Raw genomic sequence first — 22619 nt, 5'->3', positions numbered from 1 at the left:
TGTTTTCTCTCACTCTTCTGTAGCGGATTTGAAGAAGTTTTCTAGTCCCTTTGCAAAAAAAAAAAAAAAAAAAAAGCATACTGTGGTGGTATCATGGTACAAAGATACTATCAGAGGGTGAGACTAAGAGACTTCAGTAGGAACGCACAATATATTGGGGACCACATCAGAATCATAATAGTTTTTTTTATTATTATTTTTATCGCCACTTTTCTGATATGGACAATATTTGAATATTTGAAGGTGGAAATGTATATAGATTACAAATAGTATCAAACATTTTTGTTTTACATTACAATGTTTTGATGCCCGGTTTTAGATCTGAAAACAGGTAGCAAGAAAAAAATATATGCAAAGAATACACAATTAACCATTTAATAATGCATTTAGGATAGTTAAATGAATATTTTCACCTGACTTTGAAAATGTAACATGTCTATACATGTAAACTAAAAAAAATATGAGGTTTGGTACTGCATTGGGTCACTTAAAACTCCAACATAAACATAAAAGAAAAATATTTTTTTTATTGTAAACAACATATTTAAAAAAATAAATAAAAATAAATAGGCTAGAGTAAAGATTTATAATTAACTTTTCAGTAACATAACATGATTGTCGAATCAGCCGATATTATAGGCTTGTACTAAAATATAATGTATAACGTACTTAAAGAGTATTATGGAATTAGTATTGGTATGGTGCCACGAATAAATAAAAAAAATAATACATAAAAAAAAAACATGGTAATACAGTACCATTGCACTTTATTACTAGTGTCCTTGCCATTCTCCTTTCCCGAGTGATTTTTTTTATCAGTGTATTTCAGTGTTTGGAGGGGATTTATGTATGATTATGGCTGGGTTTAGACTGGCGGGACAAAACATGACATGCCATCATCACCCGGGACTGTCTGTACAGGTTATCAGGGTCTCAAAGCAAAAACACAGCGCTAAGCCTCTAGTTTGAAACCACTCTTCCATTTTATCCCTCTATTTTGCTTGCTCTCCTTCACTACTACACCCTCTGTTTCACTCTCTCTCTCTCTCTTTTCCCTATTAGGGTGGATTAGCTTTATAATGCTTGAATGACCATGAGTAAGTGGAGGGTAACAAGTCACAGTCTTACAGGCACGTCTCTAGCTCTGTAACTCAAGGTATCGAGTGTGTAAACAAGTCAGAGTGTATGACAGAAGGATCGATGCAGCTCATGGACGGCTAATCCATCTTATCCCCCTTATCGCAGCGCATTTGAACTTTAACGATTCCACTTCTTCTCTCCTGTGCAATTACTGCATAGATTCACATCTTTCCTCATCTTTCTACTGTACTTTCTGTCTTCCTGTCTGCGCCGAGCTTTGATTGGTTAAAACAAAGGGTCACCTACGTAGTGCAGAGGATGCTAAAACAGAAGCGTCCTTACGGTTAAAAAAACATAAATTTTGGCAGGAAATTCAGTTTGTTGTGAACTGAACTGAATTATGCTAAATATTAACAAGAGGGCATGTGAACGGTGTGGAGTTGAAACAGAATTCTGAGATTTTGCCTGGAGTGTTTCTTTTGAAGATCAGAGAATTAATGACTGTCTGACAGTTCATAATGTTGTCAATTAGATAACCCCTTACTAAATAAATATATAAACTGACACAAAATATGAGTATGAGTTAACATTTTAATTTGAATACATGAAAAATAGAGCACACATGCTGCAAGAAACACACTGTAGAACTACAACAGGTTTTGGTGTATACTTAGAAATAGTATAAATATAAATATATCAGGCCCTTTTTTTCGGAACATGCTGCACAACTCCTTGTTCAAGCTCTTGTTCTGTCCAGGCTGGACTATTGCAGTGCTCTCTTGGCAGGTCTTCCAGCCAGTTCTATCAAACTTTTACAATAAATCCAGAACGCGGCAGCAAGATTAATTTTTATAGAGCCAAAAATAATACACGTCACTCCTCTGTTTATCAATTTGCACTGGCTACCAATAGCTGCTCGCATAAAATTCAAGACATTGATGTATCCTACAAAACCACCACTGGCTCTGCACCCATTTGCCTGAATTAATTCCTTCAGAATTATGCGCCCTCTAGAAGCTTGCATTCTGCAAATGAACGTCGCTTAATTGTGCCATCCCAATGCTGCAATTGACTCATCAGAATGAACAATTCCAGACTGCCATGTAATAAATGGAAATATCTGTCTCTCACTCTAAAATGGTTTCGAAACCTCTCCATCACAAGCTCACCACTTTAACAGCCTATAATGGAATTGCACATAAGCAAAAACTCACTACAGGTTAAACAGTGTTAATGGAGCAGTTTCATCACTATAATAATGCATCTCTCTCGCAAATGCACGGAAATTCCACAAACATGATTTTAGATAATATGTCTGGTGCCCATGATATTTGATAAAACAAAAAACAATTGACTGAAAAAATTGCAGAGGAACAAATGCAAAACAAAAGGTAAAGAGGAAATGGAAAACCTGGAGCAGTGTTAAAGTGAACCGATTACAGAATGCTTTTAGTGTGCAAGTGAAGTTGTCAAATTATTCTACTCGTGTACTCTTATTAATGACATAACACAAAAATGACTTTGTGTTTATGTCAGTGTTGAGCACCAGAAACGACTTTCGTTTTAACATCTTGCCTAATCTACAACACACACACAAGATAACGAACTCACATGTTAAATAGAAACATGTGATAATGTTACTGTAAATGTTACCAGGACATGTGATTGTATCATGCTTTCATTACCTGTGTACGTTCTGTGTTCTGCTTCACGTGAGCAGAAGCATTCCACAAACAACATGCATAAATGTATAGATTGATGTAAACGGATAGGACTGTAGCACTGAGACACAGATAAACCAATAGGACAGACGGGTGCAGACACATGAGTAGCCCCCCAAACCATTTCCCCAGTGTATCTGTGTGGAACATTCAAAGCTAATCTGTCTAATTATGAGACACCTGGCATCTATCAGTCTGTTAACACGCACACACATTTAACCAACACATTCACTTGCCCTTTCCATCCCAGTCACGGACAGAGTTCAGCTATATCTATACATAAGAAATCTGAACAAGTAAATGCTTCCCGTATTTATTCCGGTGGGAAAGACCCTAAAATTTGAAGGGCGGAGAGGACAACAATGGAATGTCAACAAGGTTACAAGCAGGGGGTAATTGTCTTCATAAGGATGGTCACTAAGGGGACAGAGATAGATGGGGGGGGGGGGTGTCCCCTTAGAGGCGGGATGGAGGACTAAGGGTCCAGGGTGGGGTCAGGTCACAGGCAGGTCTGTCCTCATTGATTGCTTTAGATTCAATCTGACACTGCTGGAGGTTATAAATCTGAGATCAGAGTTAAGTCATCACAGGAAGGACAAATAATGTGACACCCCACAAGACTGGTCTATACGATATTACAAAATATGAACAATGTTTGATGTCGTCTCATGAAACTAGTTAAAATTAGTATCATACAAACCATAAAGAGGAGCAATATACGATGGGACATAGTAATAAGTCTGTGAGTAATAAAACCATTAATGAATAGTAAAACACTGTTATGAGTAGATCCACATGGAAGCTGTGGCTGCAGGACTCCACACGAAGCCACACATTACCACAGCCTTTGCACACCCATCATCAGCTCGGAGCATAACACTTGTGTATTTATTTCTTATTTATTTTGGCTTAATATGATTTCCGCTAGTAGTCCTCTCAGCTACAGGGTTTAAAGCCAATCCATGGAATTCCAAAGATTGTCCTTCCAAAATCATCAGTAAAACCCCTACGTCTTTGTGAATAGTAAAAGCATTGTCAAAGTTTAACAACAAAGCACAGCCCAACCTGGGCGAGCTGCATACAGATTGGGATCTGCAGTGTGAGCTACTGAATCGCCCTTATCTGCATTTCAGACATAACACGTCTCAACCTGCAGGAGCCAGGAACTAGAGAAATGAGAGATAGAATGGGGAGTGGAGAGTGGAAAGAGTCAGGGATAGAGCGCTATAATTAATGAGCAGAGCCACAAAAGTCTGTAAACACAAAAATGGAGATGAAAATGGGGTGTCAGTAAAAACACACACACACACACACTCACACACACAAGTAAGGGGAGGTGGAATAAAACATCCTGCTGAGGACCACACATGGAATCTATGACACCATCCCAGACTGAGACAATCACACACACACACGCGCGTGCACACATACACACATACACACACACGCACACACACACACACACTCTCATAGCTGTTTAAAATCCGTCACTCAATGTCGGATTTCGGATGTGGAGACAGGGCTTCCTTAAGGCAGTGGATGCAATATGAGGATCGGATGTACATATCATTGCATCTTTCTCTCTTTTTATGGTCATATAAAGAGGTTCCTCTGTTTCCAGGATGTTCTTGTTGCTCACGCCACCTTCTAGTGCTACTGTTGTCAGTAAACACAACTTCAACATCGTTTTTGACTTTCAGATTGGACTTAGACATTCCACTACCTGCTGAAAACATAGTGAACTCCTGGATTTTTACCTTCTTTCCCTTTGACTTAATATTGAGATTACATAGAAAAGCACAGCCTGGCAAATTGGTTGTCATGTACAGTTTTCAAATGTACAAATGTTTAACACCAAAATATCTAAATATTTGATGTTAGCTTGCTGCGATTGACCAGTCAGTTTAGACTCATACTGAATTTTACATGGATGAAAACAAGGTTTACGGTCTTTACAAAGTCATGCACTATATAAAGGTCCTAGCTCATGTCACTTCACAACCTTCAAAACTGTTAGATATTGAGTTTTGTCTTTTGAAGTTTATTTTCAGAAAGACATTTCAAACTGTATGTTATAAAACGCACTAAAATTTTTATATGGCACTAGCCCATGTAATAAGTGTGGCATGTAATAATGAAATGTACATGTCTTGTCTGCTCATACCAAAGACAATGACAGACAAGGGCAGGACAATAATTAGATGTCTGGCTTTCAAGGTTAGCTAGAATACTAATCCATCACTGCCTCAAAGACACCAACATCAAAACAGATACAATACAGCACTGATAGGTCTGCCGATAAGGCATCCGCCCACAAAATAGACTTATAAACATGGACATGAATAGGACTGGGGCGGGAGGAGAGAGACAGGCCGGGAGTTCATGGTCTGCTGAGAAGCAGATAAGTATAAAGACAAAAAGTGCACAGAGAACAAAGACATGAAGGAAGAACCAGCATTGCATGATTTAGAAAAAAAATGATGTTTATCATTAGGGCAGCAGGTGACAAGTTATCAGAATTACAGCTGGACAGGGAGAGAGGAATAAAAGAGAGCACGAGACAGAGAGGGAGGATTTTCACATTGTGGTGGTCTGACTTCAATTACGCTTAAATCCCCTCAGAGGCTATCAAAAATCAAAAGTTGGGGTGGTCTTAAAATAATGCAGCATAAAACTCCAAAAATTAGTTCTTGTAAGCTAAATTGAAGTGCATGTCATGAATACATTTACCATATAACTGACTCATGAAGTCCATCTTGAAAGTTATTGAATTGAATCTTTTTTTTTTTATCAAATGAAAAATGTAAGATCACAAATCACACTTTAAGTGAATATAAATATGCAAACCATTACGAAGTAAAAGCTTAAACAGACAAAACAAGTCGTTTTTATGTTTGGGGGCAGCCATCCAAAACATCAGCCCTCCAACCCCCATCACAAAAACCCTTAAAAGTCATTGTGTAATGAGCTCATTTTAAAACTATGGCTTCTAGCGACTGTGGGAGAGAGATCTAATTGTAAAAGGAAAACAATGAGGAGAAAAGCTATGAAAAATGGATGAAACTAAACACAGACTGCTGTGTTTCAATTGTTCTGGCAGGATGGACAGAACCTCGGGCATGTGGAGATAAGAGGAGGGATAGTCGGAGAGAGCCGCAGTGAAGAGCAGTGAACTGGATCCTTGAGTGAAAGAAAGCGATAAGAACAGAGGTTACTGCTGCCTCCTCTGTGTCCTATTATATCTTTTGTAATTCAAACACACAAAATCAGATTGGTGAAGTCGCTAAACAGTTGTGCCACATTCGCTTGCAGTATTTCAATTCTTGTGCCATGTTACCTGATTTGCATAATTCCGAACAGTGGTACTATAAAACAGGCAGAGCATGCAAATAAACAACACTATCAGTGGGCACAAATCCTTCTAAGCAAAATTAATTTCTAAGAATGGAGAACCTTCCACAAACGCAAAAATATGAGAAGTATTTAAAAAACATGATAAAAACAAATATTAAAGGAGCTTGATGTAATATCTTTCTTTCTTCGGCACTGTGACTCATTGTCTGACTGGTGAGGTAGGCGATACGCACACATCTGACGTGAAAAGACATTTCAGAGTTTATCTGCTAAACATCACAAAAACACAAAGGCTGTCAAGGTGACTGAAACTGGATCAGTGTGTGGCAGAAGGAGAAGGAAGTTTCAGATATGGAAACTAGTCCTTCTTTGCTCTATTAGACCTGTAAATAAATTCCTAAAGAGCTAGTGTATCCCGAAGAATCTGCCGAGGACCCCTGGGGGTAGCTGTTTGTAATACCCAAACAGTAACACAAAAAAAAATATGTAAAGCTTTTTAAAATGTGTGAAAGATAGAACTGAACATTTGTGTATGGTACAAGTTAGGCTAGCAGGCTAATAGGCTAATGGTATGCGGCAATGAATGATTTACCTTCCAAAAAGCACAATGTATACTTCGATCTTATACTATTATGTGCAACAACAACAAGCCTGTACACTGAGTCCGAAATTTTCATATGCGTTTTTTTGTATTCGTCATCCTAAAAATTTGTCACGCACAGAAACTTTGCACCTTGGGTCTGATGCGTATTAATTACAAATTCTCGAAACAATACAAGATGGAGTCTTCAAGCAGTGAGGATGATTTTGTTGTCCTCTCTCTTCTTACAAAGATAAAAAGAAAGAAGAACTATTGGGTCCATGCATCTAATGCATGGATATTGCGTGGAGAAGAAGGAGAGTTCCACCTCAAGATGCTTAAAGTTTACTACAGGATTTTGATGCTTTTTGTAGCAATACTAGAGCCACATTTTTAAAAGAAGACAACCCATTTCTGTGAACCAATTGTTCCTGAACAAAGACCGGCAGTATGTCTAAGGTATTGACACACATGCACCAAACTGTGGCATTGAAAAACGCAGAAAAATTGACCTTATCTATTTATTTTATTTGTGTGTAAACGTGATTGATAACATGATGTCATGACCCAAAGTCGACATTTTTGCACATAAAAAAAAAGAAAATACGACTTCATGTGGTGACAGTCATGTTTACACACTTCCTGCGAAAAAAACATTTCGCTTGTCATAAAAAACCATTCAGATCAGGTTCGATTTTCTACATTTTCACATCTGTGGCAAACATTTTGATAGGAAAGGATAACGAATACATTTTCTTTTTTTTAAAGCATACAGAAATGTCAGACTCATTGTGCAAGCACCTGCAGACTTTAGCTGCATCTGAAATCGCATACTGTTAAGTTGGTACTAAGTTTGGTTTGAAATGTACTTTGCAACCATTAAAAAGTTGACATAGTTCTACATAGTATGAATATGGGTGGTATGAATGTAATTTGGACATACTACATCCAACATGTTTTTATGTGACCTACCATAATCAGTTCTACATAACTCCTCTACCATGGCCTCATATTCAGACGCTGTGTGTTAGTTAGTAGTAGCTGTGTTTTTTTTTTTACGTTGTAGTAATTTTTGTACAAATTTTTTTTAATAATGACAACACTATTAGGCATTACTAGCTGGTGCAAGCTGGTATACCATCTCGGGCACACAACAGACTTTCTTCTGGCTGGTCATAACATCTTGGCTGGTCAACAAATAAATACTGTATACTATGTTCCAAAACAAAGTTGACATCTCAGGCTTGTTCCCTTCTTAGAGAACACACCTGGAGAAGATTGCACGGCCCCAGGCTGTGTCCTAACTCTTGGGTAAAGCATGGATTTTAGTATGTTTGCCGAAGGTGGGGGGTTTACGAGGCTGGAGAGGGGTGAAGACAGGGTCCATGTCCAGGCAGGTATGAAGAAGATCGACCGGAGTAACAGAAGAAAAGAGAGTAAAAAACACAGCCATCTGTCACCTCAAAAACAGGGGGTGCAAAAGGAGAGAAGGGGGCAGGTTGTTGGGGCAGTTTCTGCCTGTCTGTCACTCAGTCTGCACCCTCTAGATTTTTCCATGCGCAAATCGCTCCATTCTTTATCAATGAATGACACGGCAAGGGCTTGAGGAGTCATGCCTTTAAAATGTGTTTCCATTTGAATGTGTGTATGTGTGTGTGTTTGTGTGTGCTTGTAGACAGGGGCTCATGGTTACTGCCCCAGAGCAGTTTCATCCTGTTTTCATGACTTCATTGTTCAGTTGTGTGTTTGATTTTAGGCTTGAGCTCCACTCCAGATAAACCAACACGAGATGACAACTCTACCGTAACACATAGCACCATGTGTGTGCAGGGAGTTTGTTTGACAGAAACAGAGCTAGCAAATAAGACAAGTGGAACGAAAGAGACGAGGGACAGAAAGAGAGGGAGACTGCAACCAGACATGCCAGTGAGTTTGTGTAAGCTGATCTTTGGAGCCATGAGTGTCCAGCTGTCTCTCTCCCTCTCTGTCACTCCATCCAGAGCTCAACACAACACTTTAAACTATGATTCACAAAGATGGAAAGATCAAGAGAGAGTCAGAGGAATGCAATAAAAAAAGAGTAAGAGTAAACAATCTTGCTTGTTCATTAACTAGTTCTTCCAATCAAATAACTTTTCTGATGTCACATGTAATCTGAAGAAGCATCAGTATTTTCCAGAATTGTAATGATATTCAGTATGTACAGATATTTATGCATTTGCTCTGAAATGACTTAAAAAGTGGTGATTTTTGATCATCGGAATCACTATTTAATCCGAAAAGCCACTGATTGTTAACTTAAATTACAGCAAATATCTATTTCAAATAATCAAAAGTATGAATTATATTTTTTATTAAAAAATAAAATAAAATGGATTATCTGTTTGCCAACCAATGGCAGGTGAGACAAAACGAATGCAATGTAAAAAATTACAAAGGAATTACATACTGTATTTCAGCTTTACATTAACCATTAACATTTAGTTTTGATGTTAAATGTTAAATGTGTCATATATTTTTACTAAGAGCTATGGTAGGGAAATATTTCTGAACAGCAAGCTTCTGGAATTAGTACATTTTTGATATGGGACACCCTCAAATGTTAGATGGAACCTCAACCCATTTGCCCAGCACATACAGGAAGCAGATGGAGAGACGGGTGGGGATTCGAGGAGGGGTGAGGGCAGATCATGGGTAGAGGAGGTTGACTTTGACATTGATTACACCACCTTGTGTGTTGGAAGGGGTGTGTAGTAGCTAATGCCAGGACATGTTGCTGGTTGAAGCCACCTGGCCATATAGCAGAGATGGCACGGCTGACATTGGTTGGCAATGCAGCCCTCACCATGGAAGCACCAACAGGCAACCCCCGCCTTCCCCGCCTGCTCTCATCCTCCCTTTCTCACACACAGATCCATGGCAGATCCGATCACCAGCTGGTACTGCTATCGTTACGCTGGGACCTCCCAGTCATTCCCCTTCCTATTTTTAAATGCAGTTATATCCAAATTCCTCTCTGGAAAGAAAAGGGCATTTTCTCAAGCTCCTGTTTAATAGAAATGCACCCCAAACACACATTTCCACCTTCAATGTCAATATTAGTTCTGTCGGTGAAAAAAAAAACACATTCCTGACAATCAACACATGAAAGGATAGTTCCATCTAAAATGAATCGTCTGTTATCATGTATTCACCCACGTATCATTCCAAACCTATGACTTTTTTCTTCTGAGGACATAAAATAAGACTTTAAGACTTGCCATACAATTACAGTCTATGGGGAATGCAGCTTTCAAAAAGGATTGTGAACCCATCATAAGAGTTGTCCATGCAATTTATGCACTACATCACAAACCTTCTGAAGTCATATTTTGGCTTTATATGATAAACAGATCAAAACTGATGTTAACTCAACCGGATCACTGTGTCTGTGAACCATTCAGATTCATGAACAAATCGTTGATGCAGGTTTTGTGCTTATGCACACTCACACAAAGCTACTGTATGGCTTCAGAAGATAACATGGGCCACTTGTATGATATTTTATATTGTGTTTGTGTCCTTTGTTAAGCTTGAAAACTGTAGTTTTCATTACAGTAAGTGCAGCAAAAGTATAGCCTCATCCTTCACAGTTAGTCATACAGTTTTGGAACAATATGACAGTCATTACATGATGACACAATGTTCTTTTTGTTATGTGAACAATCCCTTTAAGTATAGAAAATCAATCTGGCCATTGAATCCTCTCCTCAGTTCTGCTTCAAAACAATTTCTCATTCTGCAGTATGTTCCCTTTCTGTACCTCAATCTGTCCTACTCCATCACTCCATTCTTCCCTATTTTGTTCCCCAATCCAGCCCCTCTGTCTTTCTTTTTTTCATTTCTGTTCCTCTCCCTCCACTCTGCGCTTGTTCTCTCGCTGTGTCTAATCACTCCGCATTAATACCTGCATTCCAGCAGCCCCAGGAATGTCTTAACAATGTAGCCTTGTCCTTTAACTGCTGCACAGGTACAAGAGCATGTTTGTGTGCTTGTGTGACCACATGCAGACAGAAAGTGAGAAGATATGGATTTAGATGCCCTGGACCCAACATAACCAAACTAAAAAGTATAAATAACAATTCACTGGCATCCAAAATTTAGATTCAGTACAATTGTTTGTGTTTTTGTAAGAAGTCTATTGTGCTCATAAAGGCTACTTTTATTTGATCAAGAAAAAAAAACAATACTGACACCAAACTTGAACTAAACAAAAATTAATTATATATTTTTTTTATCAGAGCACAATACATTTTGCGCTGTATTTGACAATCACTTCTATTGAATTTTATTCTCTGTATTCTAATAAAATTGGTTTGTATGTATGTCTTCCACTGATTTGACTGTATGACGTCACTGTCTAAAGAGTATAGCGACTGAGCAGCTAAAGAAAACAGAGACAAGGGGCTTCCCCAAAAGAAAAAGAGAGACACTAACAAAGCGAGTGAAAATGAATGAAGGACAAAGGAAAGGGCAGAGCAGTGTGAGAAAGTTGCCTTCAGCCCACGGAGGTACAGTATCACACTCCCAAACCAGCAACACAAGCATTTCAAAGAGACTGGGAGAGAGAAAGAGAGGAAGGGAGGGAGGGAAAAATCTCCAGATCCACCATCTGATCCAGGATGGATGATTTTAATGAACATGTGTCCTCTGTTCTCGCTGTGTCAGCCCTCCCCACCGCACCAGTCAATATGCGTCCACACGCCCACTCCTACTCCCACTCCCACTGTTAATTGACTAGGGAATTCCACGTGCCTGTCGTCATGGTAACTTGGTGAGGAACAGAGGGGTTAGCCTGACCGCTGTCCCCAAAAAATTTCAGCCGAGGTGGGGAGTGACAGCCGCCGATGTTAGCGGGCGTCCCACACCCCATACGGGACACCAGGAGGACCAAAGACACCAACACCACCAACATCACCTCAAACATATGCTCAACAGATTCTATCTTCCACAGCGTGACGACCTCATCCCAAAATAACTGACTAATTAAGTCTGTCTTAAAGAGTTAAAGCCCTGTGTGTCTTAGCGCAGAACCATTTCATGAGCTTCTGTGTTTTTAACGAACTAAACTAATCCATCATAAGCCAAATGCCACCGTTGTCTGCATAATAGTCTTTTAAAAGATTCTGGACTCTGTGAGGAATAGAGAGCAAACAAAAAATGACTGGCCCACATGAAAGCTTAATTTGATCGCACAAAGCCCATTTCCTTTGATAATACATAACAAGATTTTCATTTGCGCTATATTTTAGTTCTTCAAACTCGATAAACCGGTATATTATGATCTTCTGAGATCCTAGCGCTGGTAAAAATATCCTTCCCATCGGAGATGAAGCATAATGTGAATGTAACAAACTTCATCTGTGTTCTCTGCAAAACGAAAATTACATCCAAGACTGATTACTGGCCATTAATAAGATTTAATTTCAGAGCAAATGGATGGCTACAACCTTTAACAAATGACAAGGTACGAAACCTGAAACTCAGTAGGAAGTGTAGCCATGCTAGTTGTCAGTCAGGCTAGTGCTGTACAGGGAAATCACTGATTGGTTGAGATTATGCAGGGGGAACCAATGCCGGGGCCCCGCAGGCCTGAATATGATTATCAAGCTGAGTGTCAATCAGCGAGCCAACAGAATTAGAGTTGGCGCAGCGCTCCTTGGGGTCCATCAGACCACCTTGCTGATTAGCTATCAGCCAGGGACACCCATTAACCACGAACGAAAGCAGAGCGCTCGCTAATCTACAGGGATGAAGGGTTTCAATACAAAGGAAGGAGAGAGAAAAAGAGCAAACCCAAAATAATTTTTTTGTCATGTTTTCCAGTGAAGATAAATAAACATTTTTAAAATCGGAAAAATTAAACAAGCAAAGTTGCATTAGATTGCATAAGACTTGTCAAATTATTTTCATTAAATTTAGTTTATTCTATTCCCTATTTGCAAATTCTCCATGGCAATTTTTTTTCTTGTTTTAAATACATATACTACAAGCAACGACATTAATCATGTTTAATGTTATTTTTTTTTATAAATTATGTTTTTTGAACACTGGTATTAATAATAAGAAATGTTATTTGGCCACCAAATCAGCAAATTAAAATTATATATGAAGGCTCATGTAACACTGAAGACTGGAGTAGTGGCTGATAAAAACTTAGCTTTACCATCATAGGAATAAATAAAATGTTCATATTATATATATATATATATATATATATATATATATATATATATATATATATATATATATATATATATATATATATATATATATATATATATATATATATATATATAAATCATTTTAATAATATTTCACACAATATTTTATCAAACATATACTAGTTTCAAAAATATAAAAAAAAGACTTACTGACCCCAGTGTGTGCATATATATATATATATACACTGAACAAAATTATAAACGCAACACTTTTTTGTTTTTGCCCCCATGAGCTGAACTGAGCTGTACTCAAAGATCTAAGACTTTTTCTATGTCCACAAAAGACCTATTTCTCTCAAATATTGTTCACAAATCTGTCTAAATCTGTGTTAGTGAGCACTTCTCCTTTGCCGAGATAATCCATCCACCTGGGATGCTCTGGATCAGCGTATACGACAGCATGTTCCAGTTCCTGACAATATCCAGCAACTTTGCACAGCCATTGAAGAAGAGTGGACCAACTTTCCACAGGCCACAATCAACAACCTGATCAACTCTATGCAATGGAGAATGCAAATGGTGGTCACACCTAATACTGACTGGTTTTCGGGCCCCCTCGGACACCCCGATACAGTAAAACACATTTGGGAGTGGCTTTTTACTGTGGCCAGCCTAAAGCACACCAGTAGCTATAATCATGCTGTCTAATCAGCATCTTGATATGCCACACCTGTGAGGTGGATGGATTATCTCGGCAAAGAAGTGCTCACTAACACAGATTTAGACAGATTTGTGACCAATATTTGAGAGAATTAGGCCTTTTGTTTACATAGAAAAAGTCTTAGATCTTTGAGTTCAGCTCATGAAAAATGAGGGCAAAAACATAAGTGTTGCGTTTATAATTTTGTTCAGTGTGTGTGTGTGTGTGTGTGTGTGTATATATATATATATATATAGATAAATACATACATGGTGGAAATTAAAAAGAAAAATCTTACGTCATCTTATTTCTTGTTTTAATTATGCTTGTCACTAGAAAATAAGAAATATACTGCTTAAGTAAGGGATTTTTTGAAGAACGAGAGCAAAAAGTTAGTAATTGGAATCTTCAGCTCTATAACAACTTCCAGTGCTGGTCATATTCAAAGTCATGTTCACACAGGTTTTACAACATACGTGGCCAGAGGGATTGTGTGTTTATGAGAGTCAGACAGACTTTTAAGGAAAGTTTGAGTATTTGAGATTGGGGCTTCCCCGTTCACACGCTGAGATTGGGTGTCAGATCACATTTCATTTAGGAGACACATGTTCAGGTGATTACCTGCGGGAGAAGAGTGTCTCTCGCTTTACTCAACCTCAGCCCCCACAACCTGCTCTGTCTCTGTAACACACTCTGCTGTCCCGTATGTTGTGAAAACCTGTGTGCACATGACTTTGAATATGAACAGCACTAGGAGATAGAAACTACCTTGTTCCTCTACAGCATCGTTCATTCAAACAATTCAATGCACCTATAACACAGACATAGTCCAGATGCATTCATTTCATCTATATGAGGACATTTTAAATTCAGCAGAAGGGTCTTGCGGTGCTTCACAGGTCAAGCATTGTTAAAGCAACAATGTGGCTCGTCAAACAGTGACCATTTTCGTTGAAGAGGTTAACAATGCTCGGCTAACCATTAACCAGATTAAAAAACTACAAAAATACCATCTCAAGGGAAAAAAGGGTCCTTCATGTTCAAGGCACACGCTGTGCAAATGGATTGTAAAGGAGATTGCTGATTTAATCGGAAACAAACACACACACACACACAAACATAGACATTTAGTTTCACCCGCTGATTTATGATTCACCCCAACAATATCAAAAAAGAACCAAACTTGTTTAATAAAAGCACTTTTTCACATTTCTCGCACTAAACTATTTGTGTGTATATTTTTCAGGTAGATTTTTTTGAGTAAAAACAAAGGGTCAGGATTAAATATAGTGTGTTTGTGCGTGTGTGTGTGTGTGTGTGTGTGTGTGTGTGTGTGTAATCTCCAGTGAGACCACATCTTGAAGGGTCTCTCGAGTGCGGGACAGTGAATAGCTCAGCCCAGGGGTGCGCTCGACTAACCAAACAGCCGTAAGCTGAAGGCTATAAAGGCTTTTCTCTCCCTTGCGTCAGTAGACTGTTCTCCAGGGAATGTTTGCCAGCTGATAGTAAGAGGACAATGGGCATAGTCTGTGTTGAGAAAAGGATGTTTGAGGAGCTCTTAAACAAGCACTGTTTCAACATGACTGTTTTTTCAGGCACATCAGGTAAAGCTGGCACAGTTTAAACCAGCTGCAGTGGAGGTCCAACTGAGATATGACGCAAATGACTGAGACCAAAAGCAAGAAAGCAGCCTGTGATGAATGTTCAGTACATATCTGTGATGGTTTTACCATCACAAATTTGTGCTTTCCTTGGCCACTGTGTTTCCTAATGTTTTTGAGTTTTTCCTTGTCTCACAACTCAAGACGCTCATTCAAACTTCAGAAGACGTCAGAATTAAGTGTGACTAATATCTGCGAATCAGCTCTGATTCAACAATTTGTTTGTTTCCTATAGTAAGACCGTTTAATAAAATAATATGTGCAAAGCTTGAGTTGATTATTTATGATTTCTCAATTTAAATAAATAAATACATTTTAAAAAAATTTGAAACATTTAAAATCTACCAAAGGGCTGTTTAGTTGGGTAAAACAAATATTATTTTTTAAATGAATTATTTTACATTTTGTGTTACATTTGGAATTTATTTTATATATACATATTTTAAGGCAAATATGTGACAATATAGGAAAATATATTGTAAAAAAAAATGCATTTACATGTGGATTTTTGAGTTATTTTTTATTGCCCAGCCCTAATAACACCATAAAACAGATTACCTATGACAAAAAAACAAGATGTAGAAGTGCGTCAGGATGAAGCATTTCTTGTAAACCAAATCCCCAAACACTGCTAGGATAAACAAATCAATTCAGAACAACTAATGTCCAAATCGATACGTGTATAATAGAGCTAAGGGAGATGCGGCAATATACTACAAGATGGACGGTAGTGTAGCATGACCTCGTAGTTCCTCGCTAAAAAGCAATATTTTCCCCAAAAGGAAACCCATCAGCCCTGAATCCATTAGGAATGCCTGAGAGAGGCCTCAGGATTTGCGTCTGCCGATCACCCTGCCGATCTCCACAGCTAAATGGATCAGCCGCTCTTAACCTCGTCTCCCCAAAGAGCCTCCGAAGGGCCTATTCTTCAAAGTACTATAGCCCAACACACAGAAGCAGCTTTCCACTGTGCCTCATATCCTTCTGCTCCCCACTTTAGTATCAGACCACTTCAACATCATTTTTCAGAAAACAGCCATAACGCACACACAAAATATCTTCCATATACTCTGTTTCCTGTATGCCACTAATAAAAGCCTTGAAGCTGCAGCCTTGGTGAAATCAAAGGGCAGCAGGCTACTGGGCTTCCTCTATCTCTGTTTCTCCCTTGCATGGATACTTTGTAGTGTGGGCAGATTGTTTGAATGCTGAAGGATTTCATGAAAGTCGTGAGGACTGGTGGGGGGCTTGAGTGCAGAAGGAAGGGACGAGTGATGGAGGGATACTGCATTCTTTTTTGAAGAAATGACTTTATCAGTAGTGCAGGTTATAAATTCTGAGTGAAAGAGCTCAGTGGGTCTGCATGAATAAATTATTTCCTGCCAGCACAGAATCTATAGACACACTGTCTGTCTTCCCAGTCAACTTCTCAGTTTTCTATGCTGGAGCACGTACAATACCAACCGTAAATCACCCAAAACATCAATGGTCACCCACTGATCACAAACAGCACCGCCATTACTGAAAACAAAGAGAGAGACTAACAAACACAGAAGCAACCCAGACAAAGCTAATCCACAGCATTAAACGCTGTGTGTGTGTGTTTTGTCTGAGTGTGCAACATCTGCAGCAACATCTGAACTGCTGGGGCTCAGATCAGTCGATGCGTTTAAGTGTACTTCAAAAGTTCAATTTCAGTTGTACCAAAACAATCATTTGTTTTTCTGAAAACTTAAGCCTGCACGAAATCTTTGAAACCACATAGTTCACTCAAAATTGACAAATATGCATTTTAATGTAAGCCAGTGGGGTCCAAAAACACTTTAAACCTCATTGACTATCATTGCATGGGGGAAAAAACTAAAAACAAATATGTTATGAAGAAAGTGATATTATTATATTTAATTAATGTTTTTATTTGAATACTTACAACAGCAGGTAGACCTCTATTTATTCTAAAAAATAAATTTATTCTGCCATCAGAACTGTTAAAACTTGTCAAACACAACAGAGCTCAGGTGAAGAAGCTACCTGATTGTTTACAGTTTAAAAGTGACTTTCTGAAACTTTTTGGGTAACCTAATTTTATCGTCATAACATTTCACATTTTTAAATGATACTCAACTTACACATTATAAAAGTTACACATTTATGATTTGGTGTCAATGAGAGGGTGTTTGTGCCTAGATTGGGTTGTGGAGATACATAAAAAATAAAAAAAAAAGATCAGGAGAAACTGGCTTAGATGATATTAAAATGAAAAGACAGACTGCTAAGTATCTTTCTTTCTGAGTAAGCATGTGGTTGCTGCTGCTTTGTGCCAGAGCAGTGATCAGCGAGCTTTCCTCAAACCGGCTGCCAAAAGAACTGCTGCCAATCCAAAAACAAGCTTTCATGATGGGTCTCCAAACAATTAAAACAAGCCCAAATGCTCGAATCATTCAACTGTAATTCTATCAGAGTATATAATATGTTTTATACAGTATGTTAATAGTAGAATGTACAAATTAAAAGTATACCTAAAACAGTAGGGAAAATGTATCCAAATGACCTTTTACTTTCAGCAAGATTGTAAAGTGCACATCCAGTGGACACGTTAGCATCCCATGAGGCCATGGGAGAGGACTTGTGAAGAGCAATGAATTGACGCCAACTAAAAAAATCAAATCGCATTTTCTCCTATAAAAAGTGCAAATGCAATAAAAAAAACTGCCACATGCTTCAGTATCAGGGGTCTGTCAAACCATTGAAATGTGATCGCTGTGTAGAAACTGCTTTATGGTCTAGCAGCAAAGTGCCATATTGTGATCTTGGATTAAAACCAGTGTGTTGTGGTTGCATGACTTGCTTTCACTGGCAGCCTGCATGTCCATCTGTGCCGAACGAAAGAGAGACGGGATTGAAGGAGAGAGAATCTGGGGGGTTGAAGAGTCAGGGGGCGAGATGTAACCTGTCCCCTGCTGAATGCTTCTCATTCCAAGTAGTGACTCCCCCCTCCTCACGGGCATGAATCACAAAGCTGATACAAGAGACTGGGGCCCACAGCAAGTGAGCCCAATCATACACTTTACCGGCTCTTTCCACCACTACCATCATCACAGGCCCAATTTGCACCTTGGGTTTGCGCAGTAACACATCGTGTGGGCTTACGCTCCACACACGCAGGTGTGCGTGACTAGATGGATATCTACAGGAGCTTTGAGCTTGCAGAAGCCATCTCAGATTGGCTTTTATCTGCTGGCCCAGCACAAAGACCGGGTTTTAATTTGAAGCCTCCTAATTCCATAATAATTACTGCCGGCTGCAGGGGGTGACGTGTGTGTGCGCGCTTGTGTTTGATTCCGTTGCGGTTGGGGAGGTTCTGCTGAGGAGAAAATTTAAGCAAGGAAATGAGCAGGGGAAATAGACAAAGAAGGGAAGAGCGTTGTTTCTGCAAGGCTTCTTAAACTCAGCTGACAAGCTGTCTCGATGATTCTTTCCGCCACCTTCTGACATCCCACCACAATCAAACACGCACAGTCGCAGAGGTGCTCCACTGATACCTCCTATGAATATGCCACTGTGGCTTGAAAATGCAAATAATAGTTTGTAAATGTCATCTGGGAGGGCACTGCATTTGGTATCAGTTCTTGTGGTTACAGTAACAAGGTCAGGTGGCTCCAATATGAGGCTGAACGGGAACCATTTTAAATGCTAATCACTGAGACTTCCATTATAAGGCAAATTATATGAAAGCTCTAACAGAGGCTGGCGTACCTCGGGGAGAGGTAGGCAACAAATGGAAATGAACGGGCAGAGTTCCAGCAGCTGTCATTTGGCAGTTAAACGCTAGGGATCAATTGAAATGTACGCCCAGAAAGAGGATAAAGTCATTAAAAGAGGTTTTCCTGTTGACACGCTCAAAGATAAGAGGCTGGGGGGCTTGTGGAAGTGTAGCTGTTTCCAACCTTGCTAAGTTTAAGAAGTCACAGATCATGTGGTTTGATACTAGAAACTGCCAGAACAGTCTGGCCATCAGACAGTTTGGCATCAAAGTGAGGATCCCCTGATCGGCCCAATTAAAACACATGCAAAAATGAGTAAATTCTTAATGACGTTCGAGTTAAAGAGAGAGGGGAAAAACAGCTACAGAAGAGAAGATCTCAGGGGACCTGCTTTCAGAGCAACAGCAGCATCGCAGATCAGTGTATTAAACCCAAACGCAGCACCCTGGAGCCTTGAGTGAGCTCATCAGAAGAAACACTCATCTGTCTGTTGCGCCACATGTATTTTCACACTGGACATGAGAAGAGCCTCAAACAACGGAAGAAAGGCAGGGCACTGAGGGATAAGATAGGTAGGTAAAAAAAGACTGCAGATAGCCGCAGAATTGAAAGAAGGTGAGAATGCTGGAAGAACCAGATACAGGGGAGGGGAGCGAGAGAGCCTTAAGAGGAGATCGAAAGATAAAACGCAAGTACCTCTGGGATGGTGAAGAATGTCTGCCTGGGAGGGTTATTTTTTTGGAGAGAGCTTCTTTATTTGAATGTTCTCACTCAAAGTCAGTCATGTTTAAGTGGAAAACATGCAGACTTTTAATGTTGGCTTAAGTCAAAATGCCAGACACAAAATGTAAATTTGGTTTTAAAATTAAATAAACTTATCTGCAATTCAAACGTGGTAATTTGCGTTTAGGCTTCATTTTTAAAGAGATAATAAGTGAGAAAGGTGGTTAAGACAGTCAGTCGGAGAATGGGCGGGGCCACAGTTCCTCCGTGCAGAAAAATCATTGGTCATAGGAAGCCAAACACTTCAAAGCAGAACAAAACTGCAACCAACTGAATCGCAGACTGTTACTGCGCAATGGACTTGATAGCTCAGAGCAGGTTCATGCATTTTCACAGAATATCAACAACAGATATTATTTTTCATCCATGAATAAAACAGGATACAGAAAAAAAAAAGTTTTTTTTTTCCTACATTTAACAAATTTATGTAGGCCTATATTACGGAGGTACAACTTGATTCGAATATGTTTGTTTGAAAATCTAGCATATAGGCTACTCATATTTTAACTCTGCTATTCGTATTGTAGGCTATAGATAATTCTACCCAAACTGTAGGCTATTCTACAGGGTAGTTTTATATCTAAACAATACATTTATGTTTTTTTAATGAATTGTAATACGCTGGAGGATGGAATTATATTGTGAACCCAATTGTAAACCTTAGATAAGTAACTAGAATTTTGACATTTATTTTACGCTAAAACAAAATTAAAACTATTTTTAATTACATACAACGTACATTTAGCCTGCGTTTCAATAATACAGAATTATACTGACGTCACGTGAATTTAGATTCTCCGCAGCCTCACGCTTGAACTCAGATGAAAGTGCGCGCGTCTGTCCGGAGCAGGAGCGTCCCTCCCCTCCTCAAAGACCAAGACCAGCCCGGCTTGTTAACCCTTGAACCATTCCCTGACTTAAACATGAGAGCCTCAAAGTCGCCAACAGCCACACACACACACACACGCAAAAAAAAAAAAAACTGTTTATTTTAACTACGTGTTTTAAAATGTGTTCTGCGCAATGTTTCGTAATTCCCCAAAGTTGTTTTCGACCCTTGCGCTCTTTTATCCTCCGCATAGGTTTCAAGGTAACAGGTTGTTCCAAGTACCAACAGAAAAGTAACCTATTCTTTAATTTAGGCTACTCCACGTTCCAACATGCAATGTACATTTATACTTTGATAATAGCAAGAAAACCTTGTGATTAACAGAAAGAAAAGAAAACTTAAGCTTTTAGTAAAATCTGTAGCCTACTTTTTTAAAGCATAATAATTACAATTTACCTTGCAGCGCTACAACGAGCAAGGTGCCGCAAATCCCGAACCGTCCCAACATCGCTCTCTCCATAGTTGCGTCTCAACTTGGCGGCTTTGTTTCGCGTCGCGTCGCTTGTCGTCTCGGTACAGCTCCTTCACCCTGTGCTCTGCTGTCGCGCTCACTCGCAGTAGTGTAGTGTGCAGTGCGCTCCCCCGTCCTTCTTGGCGCAAGAAATCTGATGCGGATGGCAGTGGCTTGCCTGATATATTTGCACAAAAGGTAACCGTGCGCCCCTCCCCTCTCCTCCCCTCTCCTCTCCTCTCCCTTCCCAAACGAGTAAAGTGCTGCTGGAGTGAACGCGCACGACCAAGAGACGAGACTAATTATTAAAAAGGGTGATACACTAAATAACAGTGTTTCGATTTAATTTTGAAGGCACTACATTAATCCATTAAGGCTTTTTGGTAAGAACTCTAAATCTGAATCAACTTACTCTTGTACAAAACATATTGGTAAACAAATAAAACATAGTGTAAATGTTGAGAATACAGTTGTTTTATGATTGACAAAGATGTAGGGCCATTTCCACTCTTCCACTGATTTAGATCATTCATTGGTGTCCCTTTGGTAATAATAGTCTCTCAGTTCACACTGGGTTTCAAACAGGCGTTCCTGGGATAGCTAGAGCAGAACAGCTGCTTCACATTTCTCAGGGCGAGAGTGGGGGGCACAAGAGAGAGAGAGAGAGAGAGTGTGTTTTCGAAGCCGATAAGAGGAGAGAGGCTTGGGAAATGGAATAGGGCAAAGTGATGAAAGAAGAGGAGAGAGAAGGGTGGAGCTTTTCTGTTGGATAGAGAGCATGGTGTGATACATTCAGCTGTCATTACTGTAACTTTGTGCTATTCTTGGGTCATGACAGCACAGCAATGTATTAAACTGCTCATCTCGTAACACCAGAAGTGATTCTTTACACTTCAAAGTCTACACAGACATTGCTTATGCACAAGCGTTGCTTTATTCTAATGCTCAAAATCCAGCACAAAGCAGGGAAAGTTAGGGAATAGTCATAGTAGAGAGGGGTCAGATACCATCAGTTAAAGTCTGTTTTCAAGAAACGACTGAACTGATAAGGGCTTGCTCTGGGAAACTGCATGAAAATGAATAAAAAAATAAACATTTTCCAGTAACATCTACATCAGAGATAAGGCAGGTTGATATAAACAGACTGGCTGCTAAAGGCATAGTTCAACCAGAAATGAAAATTGTATTATCATTTACTTACCCTCAGGTTTTCATGTTGTTTCTGTTTTTATGGAATACAGAAGAAAAAATATGAATTTTCACATAGCTCTATACGTTGTAGTTTGAAAGTAGAGATAGTTTACAAAAGTTAAGCTCCAAAAAAGACAAAATCAGTAGAATGTGGATGTTTTCTGACATTAGGCAAAAAATCTTCATATAATCATCATATAAAATATATAAAATAAATATAATAATAAAATAAAATACATTTA

General features: G+C 39.1%; 1 protein-coding gene across 2 annotated transcripts in view; it reads right to left on the bottom strand.

The window, feature by feature from the left end:
- Positions 1-21369, bottom strand: part of bcam (basal cell adhesion molecule (Lutheran blood group)) — a 46148-nt gene extending 24779 nt beyond the window's left edge. The window contains exon 1 of one of the 2 annotated variants that reach the window (XM_026285056.1): positions 21132-21369. In XM_026285056.1, coding sequence (XP_026140841.1) covers positions 21132-21195 — 64 coding nt within the window. In that variant the 5' untranslated portion in view covers positions 21196-21369. The remainder of the gene's footprint in view (positions 1-21131) is intronic. The other variant, XM_026285057.1, reaches the window with a different exon arrangement.
- Positions 21370-22619: the final 1250 nt, after the last annotated feature.

Source organism: Carassius auratus, chromosome 16 (assembly GCF_003368295.1).
Source record: "Carassius auratus strain Wakin chromosome 16, ASM336829v1, whole genome shotgun sequence".
Lineage (NCBI taxonomy): Eukaryota > Metazoa > Chordata > Actinopteri > Cypriniformes > Cyprinidae > Carassius > Carassius auratus.
The sequence above is the reverse complement of the archived record's forward strand: the minus strand, read 5'-3'. Positions and strand labels throughout refer to the sequence as shown.